Source organism: Onychomys torridus, chromosome 4 (genome assembly GCF_903995425.1).
Source record: "Onychomys torridus chromosome 4, mOncTor1.1, whole genome shotgun sequence".
NCBI lineage: Eukaryota > Metazoa > Chordata > Mammalia > Rodentia > Cricetidae > Onychomys > Onychomys torridus.
Window position 1 is genome coordinate 60,977,865 of NC_050446.1, and position 17,264 is coordinate 60,995,128.

At 45.2% G+C, this 17,264-nt stretch overlaps 2 protein-coding genes across 2 annotated transcripts; both read right to left on the reverse strand.

Moving 5' to 3' along the window:
• Window positions 1-2,055: 2,055 nt before the first annotated feature.
• Window positions 2,056-3,640, reverse strand: LOC118582800 (chromatin target of PRMT1 protein-like). The gene has a single exon (XM_036185906.1). It carries the CDS (start codon window positions 2,965-2,967, stop codon window positions 2,269-2,271), a length of 699 nt encoding a protein of 232 aa, XP_036041799.1. The 5' UTR covers window positions 2,968-3,640; the 3' UTR covers window positions 2,056-2,268.
• Window positions 3,641-3,769: 129 nt separating this feature from the next.
• Window positions 3,770-9,120, reverse strand: LOC118581766 (chromatin target of PRMT1 protein-like). The gene is made up of 2 exons (XM_036184220.1): window positions 9,062-9,120; window positions 3,770-4,316 (listed from the first exon to the last, which is right to left on the reverse strand). Exons 1-2 carry the CDS (start codon window positions 9,118-9,120, stop codon window positions 3,983-3,985), a joined length of 393 nt encoding a protein of 130 aa, XP_036040113.1. The 3' UTR covers window positions 3,770-3,982.
• Window positions 9,121-17,264: the final 8,144 nt, after the last annotated feature.

The window sequence follows — 17,264 nt, forward strand, 5'->3', positions numbered from 1 at the left end:
CTAGAGACATATTTAACTTGCAACCCCCCTCCCCAAAGCCACACCTACAACATCCAAGGAGGATTTCCTACCAGGCAATAAGCAATGACAACACTCTCCTAAGAACCAGAGAGGACAACAGAAATAAAAGGCAAAACACTCACCCAACAGAGACAAGACCACATACCCACACCTAGAATTACAATCTTCACAAACCCTGATGCCTAGACCACATCTTAAAAACACAATCAATTACAGCATCAATTAAAAAAACTAAACTAAATCTGGAAATGAAAAATTTAGGAACTCTAACAGGAACCCCAGAAGAAACCCTCAACAACAGAATTTAAGAGATGAAAGAAAGAATCTCAGGCTATAGAGACAAGATAGAAAAGAAAATGGATGCCGCAGTCAAAGAAAGAATTAAGTCTAAAAAAAATCCTGACACAAAAGTAAAGCCAGGAAATCTGGGACACTATGAAAGGACCAAACATAAAAATAATAGAAAGAGAGGAAGAGAGGAAAAACCAGATCAAAGGCACAGAAAATAATTTCAGAACAGTCCTAAAGAAAATTACCTAAAGTAAAGAAAGAGATGCCTTTCAAGGTACCAGAAGCATAGAGAAACCAAAGAGAATAGAACAAAAAAGAAAGTATTTTTGGAAGACTAAGTACAGGAGAGGAGGGGAAAAAATTGAGAGTAGCAGAGGAAGGGGAAGCAGTCCTCGAGAAAAAGTATCTAAAAGGAAAAAAATCTATTTTCAGTAAAAGGGAAAAAGAAGAAAACAAAAGTTTAATAACATGGTTCAAAAATTGAAATTGTCTACTGTATGAAATTTTGTCCATAGAAATTACTTCTCCGTGGGAAAAAAAAGAGTTAATGAGAATACATCACAAAATATTTCACAAAAGAGAAAAAAAGAAGCATTGCCAATCACATTCACAAGGCAACAGGTACCCCGTTACACAAATCACATAAAGACCCAACAAAAACAAAATAAAAAAACAATTAACCTCACTTAAACAAATGTAATGTGAACTGATCCCAGGCCTTGTGGCCCAGAGTGACTTTGAACAGGCTCTAGGAGCTAGGATAAAAGGAGTGTGCCATACCTACTGGCCCCTATCTTTAATCAACTGGGAGGCTGTGTTCTCTGATCCTCTAGGAAGTTTTCACTGATACACAGTATAACATGACATTTCTGCCACACCAAACCACACGCCCACCCAACATCACCGCAATTATTTCACAAAAATAACAAGAGTAGTAAACAAACAAAATACAAGAAAACTATTAACTGTAGGAAATACACCATGTACAGTCAACTGCCACCACTAACTTTACCCCGACTAGAGTCCAAGGCAAATTCCCAAGAGGGAGGCTGGAGAGTCCAGCCCCCTGCAGCTCCAGCACAGGCAAGCAAGAAGGTTTTGCAGCTTTTACCTAAAGTGGTACACCAAACATCAGATAAAACAAGTTACTCCAGTGCTAACTGGTCTTAATCAGGACCCACAGCCAGATATTTGGGGTGAATACTGAAGGGTCCCAGAGACTAAGGAACAAGGCCCAGCCACATGGCACCTCCAGGACACCGCCCTTCCTCCGACTGATCGCCTTGGAGTCCTCAGTCCAAATGGCCTGGAGATTCCTTCCTGTCTCTTCCCGCCTTATATACCCTGCTCTGGCCCGCGCCCACGTCACTTCCTCCTTCGTGCTGGGCGTGGTGATCACCTGACTCCCAACCACTGGCATTCCTGGGATTAAGGGTGTGCCACCACCCTGGGGCTCTCTTCCTCTCCTAGACTGATTCCATCCCTTGTGATCCTTGGTGCCTCTGAACTAGGCACCACCAAGCCCCAGCTAGGATGAAAGGTGTGTGTGCCTTACCGCCTGGCCCCCACGTGTGTTTAATCTAGTGGCTGCCTGTGTCCTCTGATCCTGGGACCAGCCTTTCTTCATACACAGCGATCACCTCATTTCTGCCTCACCCAACACCAACCCCCCACACACACACTCCCCAGACCCACTCCCTCCCACACACCCACCCACCCCCCTTTAATTTTCTGGACGTAAAGAACAAGAGTAGTCCACCACCAAAATGCAAGAGAAACTATTTATTGTGAGCATATACAATGTGTACAGTCATGCGTTACATGAAATAAACCCGACAAGCAAGGCCTACATGGTGATGGTTCCTCCCGGCTCAAGTAGCGTTTCTCCTCCTGTTTTCTCCCGGTGATTGTGGCATAGAGGTGCTGACTTGAACAAGAGTCTCTTAGAGGCGGGCTTCAGACACGGGTCTCGGGAGCTGCCTCTGCCATGTAGGCCTCCAACTCAGCATCCAGGGTCGCTTTCGCTGTCGCCATGTATGCGTCCAGTTCGGCGTCCAGCAGCTCCTTGGTAAGTGCAGGGCGACGCAGGGCACCTCTACCCCGGCCAGCGCCACGGCCACGGCCACGGCCACAGCCTCGGCCTGCAAAAGCCCCTCTTCCGCTACCAAACCCAGCTCGGACTGGGGGTGCCACGCCGGCCCCGGGCAAGGTTATGGCTCCAGGATCACGACGGACTCCTCCACCTGGGGCAAAGGCTCTCTGGATGCTGCCTGCGCCTCTTCCTCCAATCGCTCCCTTGGCCAGGCCACCCGGGGGCCGTCCTAATTGCACCTGGACGCTCCTCACTCCAAGCCGCCCCTCGAAGCTCTGCCAAGGACTTAATGCGGCCCGAACACAGGGTCTCTGCTCCATCTGCTGGGCCAGTCTTCTGTTTCTGGCACTGGCGAGCTGCTGCTGAAGCTTCCTGGAGGCCACGACGTTCCCCGGCATCGCCCGTGGCTGTGTCTTCTTCCCCAGTGGAGCAAAACGTTCATTTAGAGGCATCGTGCTGGTGCCTCTTAGCACGACTCTGGTCACAGGCTGTGCCCGCGTCTTGGAATCCCGAGAATCCAGGGAGGTCAGGCTGCCGGCGGGTACGATGCGAAGCTCTCTCATGGCCGGTGGGGTGTCTCGAGGGCCGATCCCGCCTTTCGTCTGTGCCACCACAGCTGGTGTGGCCAACTCCCACGCCTGGTGTCCAAAGCAAAGCCCCAAGACGTGGCCGGGAGAGTCTGGCCCCCTGCAGCTCCCGCACAGGCAAGCGAGAGGCTTTTGAGGCTTTTTCGGGAACTGGTGCCCCAGACGTGGGATCAAAGCAGGTGCTCCAGTGCTAACTGGTCTCAATCAGAACCCGCAGCCAGATATTTGGGGTGAATACTGAAGGGTCCCAGAGACTAAGGAACAAGGCCCAGCCACTTGGCACCTCCCGGACACCGCCCTTCCTCCGACTGATCGCCTTGGAGTCCTCAGTCCAAATGGCCTGGAGATTCCTTCCTGTCTCTTCCCGCCTTATATACCCTGCTCTGGCCCGCGGCCACGTCACTTCCTCCTTCGTGCTGGGCGTGGTGATCACCTGACTCCCAACCACTGGCATTCCTGGGATTAAGGGTGTGCCACCACCCTGGGGCTCTCTTCCTCTCCTAGACTGATTCCATCCCTTGTGGTCCTTGGTGCCTCTGAACTAGGCACCACCAAGCCACAGCTAGGATGAAAGGTGTGTGTGCCTTACCGCCTGGCCCCCACATGTGTTTAATCTAGTGGCTGCCTGTGTCCTCTGATCCTGGGACCAGCCTTTCTTCATACACAGCGATCACCTCATTTCTGCCTCACCCAACACCAACCCCCACACACACACACTCCCCAGACCCACTCCCTCCCACACACCCACACACCCCCCTTTAATTTTCTGGACGTAAAGAACAAGAGTAGTCCACCACCAAAATGCAAGAGAAACTATTTATTGTGAGCATATACAATGTGTACAGTCATGCGTTCCATGAAATAAACCTGACAAGCAAGGCCTACATGGTGATGGTTCCTCCCGGCTCAAGTAGCGTTTCTCCTCCTGCTTTCTCCCGGTGATTGTGGCATAGAGGTGCTGACTCGAACAAGAGTCTCTTAGAGGCGGGCTTCAGACACGGGTCTCGGGAGCTGCCTCTGCCATGTAGGCCTCCAACTCAGCATCCAGGGTCGCTTTCGCTGTCGCCATGTATGCGTCCAGTTCGGCGTCCAGCTGCTCCTTGGTAAGTGCAGGGCGACGCAGGGCACCTCTACCACGGCCAGCGCCACGGCCACGGCCACGGCCTCGGCCTGCAAAAGCCCCTCTTCTGCTACCAAACCCAGCTCGGCCCGGGGATGCCACGCCGCCCCCGGGCACGGTTATGGCTCCAGGATCACGACGGACTCCTCCACCTGGGGCAAAGGCTCTCTGGATGCTGCCTGTGCCTCTTCCTCCATTCGCTCCCCTGGCGAGGCCAACCGGGAGATTTCCTTATTGCACCTGGACGCTCCTCTCTCCCATCAGCCCCTCAAAGCTCTGCCAAGGCCTTAATGCAGCCCGGACAGAGGGGCTCTTCTGCATCTGCTGGGCCAGTTCTGTTTCTGGCCCTCCTGGGCTGCTGCTGAAGTCTCATCGAGGCCCCGACGTTCCCTGGCACTGGCCGTGGCTCTGTGTTTTTCCGCCGTTGAGGAAAATGTTCATTTAGAGAAATTTTGGTGGTGTGCTTTGGTACAAGTTATGGCACCTACTATGTGTGCTCCATGAATCCTGAGAATCCAAGGAGATGCACGCCTTTGGTACATTTTGGTGTTGCTCTGTTTGCTATAACAGTCGAGCCATGGTGAGATGGACCCCATAACCTGAGCTTCTTGGGTACCGTGTATGACTGGTGTATTTAGCTGGATGGCTGGGTTAGATCCCCACATGTTAGGAACCAAAGCTCACTAGTTTTGGTTTGGGTATATAGTCGTCCTGTCCTCTGGCTCCTCGGTCCTGCCCTCTCCTGCCTTTCGTGTGTTCCACTACATTTGGCACCACCAACTCCTTCTTTGTTTTCAAAACCAAGTTCTAAGTGGTGGCAGGGAGACTCCCACCTTTCAGCTCCCGCACAAGCTCATGCCCTTTTTATCTAGGGTTGCTTGCAACTCACAGAGATGCAGAGGGTTCTCTGCCTCCTGAGTGCTTGGATTAAAGGTGTTTTCCACCCCTGCCTCCTCTCTTTCTATTATCTAGTGACTGCCTTTGTTCTTTGGTCCTCAGGCAAGTTTTATTTGTTACACAATATATTACCACAGCAGAGAATGTGGGGGAAAGCCTTGAGCTCATCTCCTCGGGAAAAGACTTTCTGAACAGAACACCATTAACAAAGGCACTAAAATCATCAATTAATAATTCTGACCTTATGAAACTGGAAATCTTCTGTTCTGCATCTAACATCATCCTGTGGACTAAGCGGCAGCCACAAAAATGGCAAAGGTTTTTGGCTTTTGGTTGTTTTTTTTTAAACCATCTCCAACTTATTACTTCAGTGGAGCTACTCTCTACTGGGGCATCTAAACTTTCCACTGAGGTGATGACGTGGCTTAGCGAGGAAAAGCACTTGGACTATAAACTGACAACCTGACCTCATTCCTGGAACCCACAGTGGAAGGAAAAAAGTCACTCCCTAAAGTTGTCCTTTGTGGTCCACATATGCACTGTCAGGAGCGTGTGCCCACTCACATACACAATAACAATAGCGGTAGTAATCGTAGTAAGAAAAAGAATAATACTTTTTATTCTGAGGGTTTTTTTGTTTTTTGTTTGTTATTTGTTGTTTTTTGTTTGTTTGTTTGTTTGTTTTGTTTTGTTTTTTTACAAATACTACCTTAATAGACTTCAGAACCTCAGAAGAAGAAATTAATGACAGACATCCCAGGATTTGCAGGTCTATACACAAGGGCTCCTGGTAGTTTTTTTAAGATTGGAAACAAGTCAGGGTTATACAAAGCCTGAAATTTAGTACTGGCACAGGAAGAAGGGAAGGGCCTGCAGGCTGGTCTTCGTATATCAGCTATTTGTTGAGGAAATTCTCTACATGACAGCTGGTTGCCCAGAGGAGACAACAGTTTGCTCAGATAAGTAGCTTGCATGGATCCGTGAAGCAACCCTGAACCTGCTTCTTGGTTTACAGCCCTCTCACTTGGCCTGCATTTCCTGCAATAATTAGGGAAACCAGGTTAACCCCAGTGCTTAAGCCATGTGGATACGGATGGTCTCAGTTCTCACATTCAAGTTATTATTTTTTAAATCCCCTTGAGAACTCTTTACTGTTCCCATGGAAACAGAACTTCACTTCCTCCCTCCACCAACACTCTGCTTAGGCTATCAAACTGGGCTTTTTTTCCTCCCACCACTTTTTTAAGGAGACAGATGGGAAATCATTTCAGCTAGAGAAGAATCCTCTGCCTATGCAGAGACTCTGTCTACACTCTGGATGGCGAATGTGTCAGCAACAACCTCCCAAGGGGATTCAGAACTTCCAGTAGAACCCGAAATAGCAGATCAATGCCACGGCAACATAGGTCATTTTAGAACATTTTTTTTAATTGAGAAAAACCAATTCTTTGGCCCTCCAGTTCTCTAACAATATGTAACTCTCACCAAGAAGCCTCCCTTCTTGGGGCCTCTACTGGCTACCAAATCTTTTGAGCTAGATATTACCTAGGAGTCTCTAACTGAAGCCTTTTGGGATTTGTTTGGTTTGGTTTTGGTTTTTTGAGACAGGGTTTCTCCATGTAATTTTGGTTCCTGTCCTGGATCTTGTTCTGTATTCCAGGCTGGCCTCGAACTCACAGAGATCCGCCTGGCTCTGCCTCCCAAGTGCTGGGATTAAAGGCGTGTGCCACCGCTGCCCAGCTTGGAATTCATTTTAATGTTATTTATTTATTCTTTGCAAATTTCATACATGTATACAACATATTTTGATTATATCATCCCCATCTGCCCCCAAATCCTCCTGCCCCATGTGCAATATATCTTCTCCCAATGCCACATTTTTAATTTTTTGTAGTAACTCATTGAGTCCAATTAGCACTATCTGGATTCTTTGACATGGTCTCACTAATATGTATCTTCTTTTAATAGTAAAAAAATATGTAACAATGTTAAGGGCCTTCGACTTGGCTGATTATAAGATCTGCACCCTGATACAGATAGATATGTCAACCCCTTTTGCTTGCTTGCTAAGAAGTTCACTAGGCAGAACTTGAAATGTGGGAATAATGTGACCCAAGACTTTCTTCACTGTAGCCTGTCTCCTGTCAATCTGGTTTACAACAGAAGACTCACATAGGGACCCATAGTTCATCATTAGAGCTACCCTGACTCGCTGAAGGGGACACATGTCCAGGATGATGTGCCAGGTTACCTGTGTAGGTTGCAAGGCAGTGGGGAAGAAGGCCATAACCTGGTTTCCTCTCTGTGCTTAGATTACCCTTCGAGCTTTCCCAAAATGCACCCTTCAGCAGCCCCCACCCTCCACCCCCATGAAACCTGAGCAACACAGTCCCTTTTCTAGTGAAACTCCCTTCAGGATGAGTAACTTCCAGACTGAATTTCTTTTACACAAACAAGTCACATGCCTAACAAGGTTCTTTGTTGTGGATGGTGATTTCCCTAAGGTTGTAAAAATCCAGAGTAGCAGCTAGCCAGACACCCCAGGGAGGGAGCAATCCCTTCCTGTCTGCCTGGGGAAAGTAGGCTGTCAACGCCAGTTCCTCAGTGCTCCTGGCCCACAGCTCATCTCTGAGTCAGTGAGTTATTCATAAAAGTGAAAAGGCAGAAATGTCTTATTGTCAATCAGTAAAGACGGGTTAAGTAAGTGATAGTGCACACACCACCACCGCTGTCATCACTATTTGCAGCCATTAAATATGATACAGACTAATAATTTTGGGAAAATGACACATCTTTCTGAGTAAAAAAGTCAATGACAGAATTGCTTGTACAGTGTGACTATGGAAATTTACAGTCATGCTCACACTTTATATAAAACAGAACACTCACTCATCAACTCCCATAACTGCAGTATGGACTTCAGATGGTATACTTTCTTTGTGGGTTTTTTATCCTGTGTTGCTTAAATCCAGCTAGCCTGTGTTGTTTTCATAGATACTAAAGACATTTGGGAAAAGAGGAATAATGGTCTTTTTAAGAACCAAAGACATAATTTCCAATAGTGTTAGGTGATGTGTGTGTGTGTGTGTGTGTGTGTGTGTGTGTGTGCAATACTGTGTATCTGTATGTTCCACATCCATATAGTCTAGTAGTCAATAGTCAAAATGTTAGGGAAAATATTGTGTCTGTTCTGGATATTATACAAGCATGTTTTTGTCATTATTCCCTGAACAATATACCATGACAACTATTTCTATCATAATGACACTGTACTAGGTTTTGTAGGTTATCTGAAGGTGACCTAAAGCATATGGGAAGACAAGCACAGGTTATAAATATGTTTTTACAAAAATCACCAAACTCCACAGAAGTGGAACCTACACCTCCAAAGACCAAGTGTTGACTGTTGTTATGGTTAGCATTTCCAATCACTTCCTACATGAGACACAGGAATTAGGTTGCTCTATGTCCCCCTCCATCCCAATAGCACATCCCTTTTCTCTGTCTCTACCCACACTGACCTCCTCGGCTACTCCTTCCTCATTAGCATCCCTTAGAACTCGGATTTTTGTACAGGTGGTTCCTACCCTTCCTTTCTTCAGAAATACCTTTCTAGAAAAAGCCTCTTTGATCCTCTCCCTCTCTGGATCAGATTCCCCAGTGTGGAGCTTATAGCATTGGGTACCATGCTATCCAAACCGGTCCTGGTACCAGGATTCATTCAGAGTCTTAGTTTCAATTTTACAATAACTTTACAACATGTGTATCAATTCTTTGAGAATCTTTCATATCATGTATTTTGGATACACTCACTCCCCTCTCAACTTCTCCCATAACCACCTTCTCCACTTTCTCATCTTGGTAGGAACACCCAGTTTTGAGGTTTCTTTCTCTCTCTTTCCCCCATGTGTTACCCAGCCTCTCTTGAGCATGGGGCCTGCCTTGGTGTGTGGTTGACCTACGAAGGTCACAACATTAAAGAAAACTGACTCTTCTCCTGGCAGTTATCAAATGCCAATAACTCCTCAACTAGTGATGGGGTTACACGCATACCTCAGCACCTCTCTGCTGGGATTCTGGCTGGCTGGAGCTTGTGCAGGTAGTATATGCATGTTGTCACAATCAGTGTGAGCTCATATGTGCAACTGCCCATGTGGTGTCTAGAAAAACACGTTTCCACCACCCTTTGCCCTTCATTCTTACGATTATTCAGTAGTGTATGTCTTTCCATAATGTAGCATTTCCTGTGCCTCACAAGAGCTGAACTATTTCCTGGGCCTGGGTATTTGGGTCTCTCAAATTATTCTAGATGACTCCAGATGGCTAGAAAGATGACTCAGATGTAAAGAGCACTTACTGCTCTTACAGAGGACCCGAGTTCAGTTCCCAGCATACACGTGGCAGCTCACAACCATCCATAACTCCAGTTCCAGAGGACCCAATGTCCTCTTCTGCCTCTGACCTCCACAGGCATCAGGTATTCACAAGGCACACATACATACATACATACAGGCTAAATACCCATACATATAAAATAAATAAACTAAAAAGAATTCTATTGAAATTCACTACATCCTTCCTCAAACCCATTCTCTATTTGAGTGGCTGATATTACTGCCTTTTTATTCAAACTAGAAATCCAGACTCTGATCTTGATGACTTCAGCCCACAAATCTAATTACTGAGCAAGACCTGATAAGTCCATCTCCTCATTTCCTTCATCTTGTTAGTTGAACCCTGAGAGCACAGCTCTCATGTGTTTAAATCATCGTTGCCTTTCCAGTAGAAACGTGTTAGCTCATGTAATTAGTTGCCTAATGGATCACCCTGCCCCTCTCTCAATTCTCTCAAATTCACTTTCAGCCACTTTAGCCTGACAGTACCACTTTCCTGCTTAAAACTCCTACCAGCTCCAAGTTTACAGGACCCTGTGGTCATGGCCAAACCTACAGAGGCTGGGCAGTGTTTCTTGTCTGGGTCTGGTTAATATAGATTAAAAGAAATAATGCTCAGTGTACCCTGATGATCCAAAAACTCCAGTCTCTTCTCCCATTCATTCAAGATCTTTCCATGAGGAAGCTTCTGGAATCCATTGAGACCACACTGTACTTAATACATAAACACAAAGAAGTAGGAGCTATAGTCCATAGTGGTGAGTTCTTTTGCACCCAAAGAAGGAGTGGTATATATGAGAGAACCTCAGCTCATCCATGTCTCTGTAAGACATACACAGAGCAAGGAGGGGGAGGGTCCTCTGAGAGTCCTAAGACTTTCCCACCTTGAGCAGGCCCCCACTTCCAGAACCTTCCTCTCTTCTGGCTTTCATACTCCCCCACACCATGCATGAGAGAGACAGAAGTGTTGAAGTCTGGCATTACCACTCTTCCATCCAAACCAGTAGCCTGGAAGCCATTCCTGATGACTTTGCCCACAAACCCACTTAATAAATACTTGACAAATTCATCTCCTCCATACTTCTTTCATCTCACCATGTTTCAGCTCTCTAAGAGCAAAAATCTTGTATACTTTACCTCAACATTCAGTTCAAATGCATTTTCATTGTCCTGGCCACCTGGGAACCAGGGGGAAGCCATTCTCTTTTAAACCAAAGATTATTAGTGGGAATCCAGTATCTTCCAAGTCTACACCATTCCAGGTTGTGAACAGACACCTCATCCCTGACCCAGATGTATCAGTTTGCTAGGAAAATGTAATCCCAGCTCACAGTCACTGAAGAAAAGACCAATGAAAGCTGGGCAGTAGTGGCAAGAGAAACCCTATGGGGGAGGGGGAGGACACCAAAAAACAAAAACTAAAAACCAAACAGAAAACTGATTATCCATGCTATCTTTCTTCTTTCTGTTGAGGTTTTGAAGGACCACATCAAATAGTACCCTTCTTCACAATGCAAACTCTCAACCAGTTAAGAGAGAAGGTGTGGAAGCAAGGGCAATAGGGATGACAGTGTTACCTGCATCACTGATACTTGGAAATGCAGAATGTGTTTCAGACCAGTGGGTAAGTGGTTTTAAAACTGAACACCAGAGGGCAGTGAGACAACTCAGTAGGTAAAGGTACCTACTGCCAAGTCTGAAAACCTAAATTCCCTCCCCAGGACTGACACTTGTCCTTGGACCTCTACACACACACACACATAAATAAATGTAAAAAGTTAAGCTGAGTCCCAGAATTAGACAGACTCAATGACCCAATGTTAAGGTCTACATTACAGAGAAACAGAGTATAGCAGAGCCTATACTTCAGTGATTAAAGGGATAGAGCAGAACTAAACACATTCACCCCTTTACCCTGAATCCAGTTGTCACATAAGACAATCTTCCTCCAAGAGAAGAGGGACAGGGGTATCCTACCATAGATACCCCTCCACAGGGAGGGGACCGTCATAAATAAACATTCCCTCTGGTGATCTCCACAGTCAGGAATTCCACACACTCTATTTCAAGAGGCCAGAAGTTGTTTATAAGACCCTGAGGTTAGCACACTATTTATGTCTAGCACACTGGGATGCTCTGAATAGGCTCTGCCCCATTCTTTCTTCTCAGCCTCACTCAAACCATATGGAATCCCAAACATTTAACAATCAGTATGCCCTGGTCACCAGCTCATCACAGCAGAAGCCTAAACAATCTAAACAAATACTTGGCCAGTCTGAACAGATCCCAGCAGCTGTGCTCTATAAGACTTTACCCTCTCCTTGATTATCTGAAAACCTAGATGACAAGGACACAGGGGGCGCCAAGGTGTTGGGATAATGATACATTTAAAAAAAAAAAAAGTCACACATTTGAAAGCCCTAGCTAGTACAGAGACTCTGAAGGTAACATTCTTCAGCTCCTGTTCTCTGGTTAGAATTTATCTCCAATACTGTCTTGAGAATGAGGTACCTCACTGGACCCCAAGACCCAAGACTGGCACATGCTATTACTGTCTAGGTCACTAGCTGAACAAGCCATTAGTTCTTTGTCACATTGAGGCTTCCATATTTACTGAGCTGCCTATTCTCCCAGACAGATATTTTTAAAAAACAGGGTTGTAGAAAATCTTCTTTTTTGCATTTGTTATTATCATTTATTCATAAATGCTTGTCCTCATACAATATGTAAGCTGCCTTATCCACAAAGCAGTGTTTCCATCATTATTTTCTTTTGCATTTACTTATTTACTGTATGTCTCTGTGTGTGTCTCTGTGTGTGGTGTGTGTGTGTGCACACTCGCACACAAGTGGGGCAGCGTGTGACAGTCCTGCTGTGTGAATGTGAAAGTCAGAGGACAATTTACAGGAGTTGGTGCTCTCCTTCTTCCATGTGGGTCCCAGGACTTGACCACAGGTCATCAGGCTTGCTGGCAAGCATCTTTACCACTGAGCCATATCATTGGCTCTTTGGATTATTTTTAATATTTTTGAGACTCTCATACATGTATCCAATGTCTTTTGATCGTTGTACCCATTCCTCTCCCCTCTTCAACGCCTTCCTGACCTCCCACCACCACCATGTCCACTCCCGACTTCATGTGTTATATTTTTTAAGCATCTGAACCCATTAAGTGGTGAAGTTGTAAAGTGGTATCCATGTGTGCATAAAAGCCTTTTTGTTTTTGTTTTTGGTTAGTTGGTTAGTTGAGATCATGCTATATTTCCCAGGCTGTCCTCAAAGTTCTGGGCTCACATGATCCCTCCTCCTCATCCTCCCAGGTAGCTCCTGGGACTGCTCCAGAGGCCACCATGGAATAGCAGAGTCATAACTGGGTATCCTCATTCCCTATGGGCTACTTAATAAAGCACCGCAAACTGTTGGCTTAAAATAAAAGTATTGTCTTATAGCTCCTGAGGCAGAAAACAAGATGTCAATATGCTGGCTGGGACATGCCCATTCCTCAGCTTCCAATAGTGGGCCCTTCCTGAGTTCCTCTAACTTCTGGAAGCCCCAGGCATCCCTAAGTATCTTGAAACGGGGATCCTGTCTCTGCCTCCATCTTTGTTTATCCTTCTTCCTTCTGCGTCTGTGTCTTCCTTCTGAAACTGTGTTTTTACATGGCAGTCTTCTCCCTAGATCTGTCTGTTTTCCTATAAAAACATCAACTGTAGTAGAATAGTCTCCATCTTCATAGAGTAGGATATTGTCTTACGTCAACTCCGTTAGTGAAGACCCTAATTTGCAGATATGCTCACTTTCGTGGGTGCCTTGATGACTGTGATAGAGCTATTGGGGAGACATGGTTTGCAGTGGTGAGAAAGTAACAGCTCTGATGAGTCTTCCTGCACTCTGATGGCATTCTGATTTCCTGTGTCCCTGACCTCAGAGACACTCAGTGTTGGACTGTTTGCTTCTAAATGTGTTCCAAATTCATCCTAGACGTCATTCTCCCTCTAGGCCTCCATCATATGCCTTGCCTCCAAAACCCGATAACCAATACAGGTGACATTTCCTCCAAAGAACTGCCAATGTGGTTTTGTTTTCTTATTTGTTTGCAATATTTCTGTTGGTTTATTTTTGTTTTGAAACAGGATCTCCAGTAGCCCAGATCTGCCTTGAACTTACCAAGTAGCTGAGGATGAGTTTGAACTTCTGATCTACCCACCCCTTCTTCCCAAGTGTTGGGGTTACAGGCAGTCATCCCTATACCCAGTTAATACAATGCTAGAGACTGAAACCAGGGTCTCATGTATGCTAGGCAAGTACTCAACCAATTAAACTATATCCTCAGGCCCTGCTTGTTTTGAGACATAATCTCACTATGGAGCCCAGACTGGTCTTGAACTTGTGATTCACCTGCCCCTACCTCTCAAATGCTAAGACTACAGGCCTCTGCCGCCTCAATCAGTTTAGAACAGGAAACTTGAAGATAGAAAATTATTCTAGGGGTCAGAGGAAATAGTAAAGTGTGTTACTAGCATGAGGACCTGAGTTCAGATCCTCCCTAGAACCCAAGGAAAATGCAAGTGTAAGTGGCATGCACTTGCCATCCTGGTGCTGTGGAAGCAGAGACTGGAGTATTCCTGGAGCTCACCACCCACTCAGCCAAACTGGATCAGTGAGTTCCAAATTCAATGAGAGACCTGGTCTCAAGAAATAAGGTGGACAGCAAGAGCAGTGAGCACTGACCTCCAGCGTCCACATGTACATACACTCACACTCTGACTATAGAATACCCACAACATTACTAGAATGACCGAGTCCTGATTCTAGTTCCCCTTGGATGCCAACTCTCTCACTTTAGGATAGCTGATCATTCACTGGAGATAAAGGGGCATGATTTTTAAATCAGAAGAGATGTATGAGTTCTCCGTTTTTGTGGGGTTTATGTTTGTTTTGTTGTTGGTTGTTAGTTTGTCTGTTTGTTTTTAAAACAAGTTTTCTCTGTGTAGCCCTGGCTCTTGTGGACCTCACTCTGTAGACCAGACTGGCCTCAAATGCTGGGATTAAAGTCATGTGCCACCACTGCCCAGTGTATGACATTTGAATAACTGGTAAAGAAATTTCTTAACACATGGCTGATAGTAAGTATTCAGGTCAGGTTCATCTCCCTCTCCACTTCTCTTGATGCCATTCATTTTGTGAAAGTGTGTGTGTGTGTGTGTGTGTGTGTGTGTGTGTGTATTTACATGTGTGTGTGTGGAGATATGGGGTGGGGTACTAGGGGCAGTTGAAAGAAGGTAGTGGTGGATGACTATGACCAATATACATTGAATAACTTTAAAAAAATAAAAAATATTGCCAGGCAGTGGTGGTGCACGCCTTTCATCCCAGCACTCAGGAGGCAGAGGCAGGTGGATATCTGTGAGTTCAAGGCCAGCCTGGGCTACAGAGCGAGATCCAGGAAAGGTGCAAAGCTACACAGAGAAACCCTGTCTCGAAAAAATAAAAAAAATTAAAAAATAAAAATAAAAATGAAAGTAATAAAAAATAAAATAAAAAATATAATTAAAAAACTTTGGTGGACCTGAGAGACAGCTCAGCAGTTAATAAAGGTTCTTGCCACCAAGGGGGACATCCTGAGTTCAATCCTAAGGATTGAACACACACACACACACACACACACACACACACACACTATTTAAATAAATAAAGAACTTTGGGGTCTATAAATGTAGATCCATTGGCAGAGTGCAGGCCTAGCATACATAAAGCCCTGAGTTCAATTCCCAGCATTGCATAAACAGAGCACAGTGGTACATTCCTGAAATCACAGCACTTGAGCAGTGGAGGCATGAGGTTCAGAAGTTCAAGGTCACCCTTAGCTATTTATTCAGTTAGGGGCCAGACTTTCAGCCTTAACAACTGTGCTGAAATTTCTGTTGTTTAAGTGACTCAGTTTGTGTCATTTTGTCATGGTGCAGCTTCCATGTTGAAGCCTTCTCCACCCAGTATGGCTGCTGACACAACTCTCATTCATTCAGTGTCTAAAGAGGAAATCTGGAAGAACAGTAACAATTACCAGCTGTCAATTTCCTATGGTTATTTCTCAGCTGAAGCCAGTACTGGGCAATTAGCTAGCACATAACCATAACAGAATCACATATCTACAAAGGAGGATGGGAAATACAGTTATTAGCTAGGCACATGGCCACTTTGATTGTCTTGGGATTCTAACATTCAGAAAGAAACGGAGAAATGATTTCTGATATTCTTGGCCACACCTCACTTATTGCCCACTGCTGACGCAGCCTGCCAACACATTGTATATGGACAACACACCATGTTTAAATTTCTCTGCCCAAAATAATAATAATAATAATAATAATAATAATAATAATAATAATTCAGTGGGACTGTTTCTTAGTCATTTTAGCTGCTATAACAAAACACTGAGGTTGGGACTATGACTTGAAAGCATGAGGACTTGAGTTTGACCCCCAAAACTCATATAAAAGTCAGGTACAGTGATACATGCCTGTAATTGGCGCATGGAGATGGGGGCCGAAGAATCTCTGGGCTCAGTGGTCAACCAGCATGGCTAATTGTGGAGCACCAGTAGCGTGAGAAACCCTGACTGAAAAAAACTAAGTTGGAGAGCAGAGCAATAGAGAAAGACACCCAATGTCAATATCTACATACATAAACACACACACACACACACACACACACACACACACACACACACACACACCATAAACTTAGTGGGTCTCATACACATGAAGGTATTTCTCACACTTCCAGTACCCAAAATGCCCAACATCAAGACCCCAGCGGAATTAGGTTTGGTGAGGAGCTTTCTAGCTTCTAGGTCACAGGCGCACTAGCTGGGTGTGTTCTAGTAGAGTCGGCGTGGGGGCGGGGATGAGCTCTCTGGGGTTTCTTTGATAAGAGTGCAATCTCATTAAGTACTCCACTGTAATCTGACTGTCTCTCAATACTATCACTTTGAGGGTTAGGATTCCCACATACAGGGTTAGACTTTAGCAGATTACATCTTTTAAAATATCTATTTAACTTATTGTTTTATGTATATTAGTGTTTTGCCTGCGCGTATGTATGTGTACCATGTGTGCCTGGTGCCCACTGAGATCAGAAGTGGGTGACGGAAGCCCTGAGACTGGAGTTACAGATGGTTGTGGGCTACCATGCACGTACTAGAAATTGAACCTTGGTCCTCAGCAAGAGCAGCAACTACTAACCGCTGAGCCAACTACCCAGCGCTGCCAGGGCACATTTTGAAACATTGTATTCCCAATTTCTCTGAGAAGCAATAATGAAACAGCTCACTAATCTGATTCTTATCTGCTGGTAAGTCCCCAGCTACTGTTTTAGATCCTCCCTTGCCACCAATCTCCATTGCTATCTCTTGCTTTTTTAGAATGCCTTCTATGGAAAAACCTGATAGATTCCCATCTCTAGAAAAAGTAACAAAAGGAAACACGGTCCCGAGAGGGCCACATCTTTCAGAATAAACAAGCAGTAGCGAGGACAGCACCTGTCACACAGAAATCTCAACAAATATCTTTTGACTGAATCAAAAGAATACTCCTCTTTTTTAAAAAAAAAATGTAAAGAGTTTCTCTATCAGTTTAATATGACCCTCACCCTAAAAAGTATATCCATGTAGAGAAGGAAAAAAAAAGTAAAATTGTATTGTTCAGCCAGTACTCAGGAGGGAGAGGAAAGAAGAAACGGGAGTTCAAGACCTTACTAAGATCCACAGTGAGTTTGAGGCCAGCCTGGGCTGTGTCTTAGTTTCACACCCTTTTGCTGTGATAAAATACCCTGACAAAAGCAACTTAAGAGCGAGCACTGAG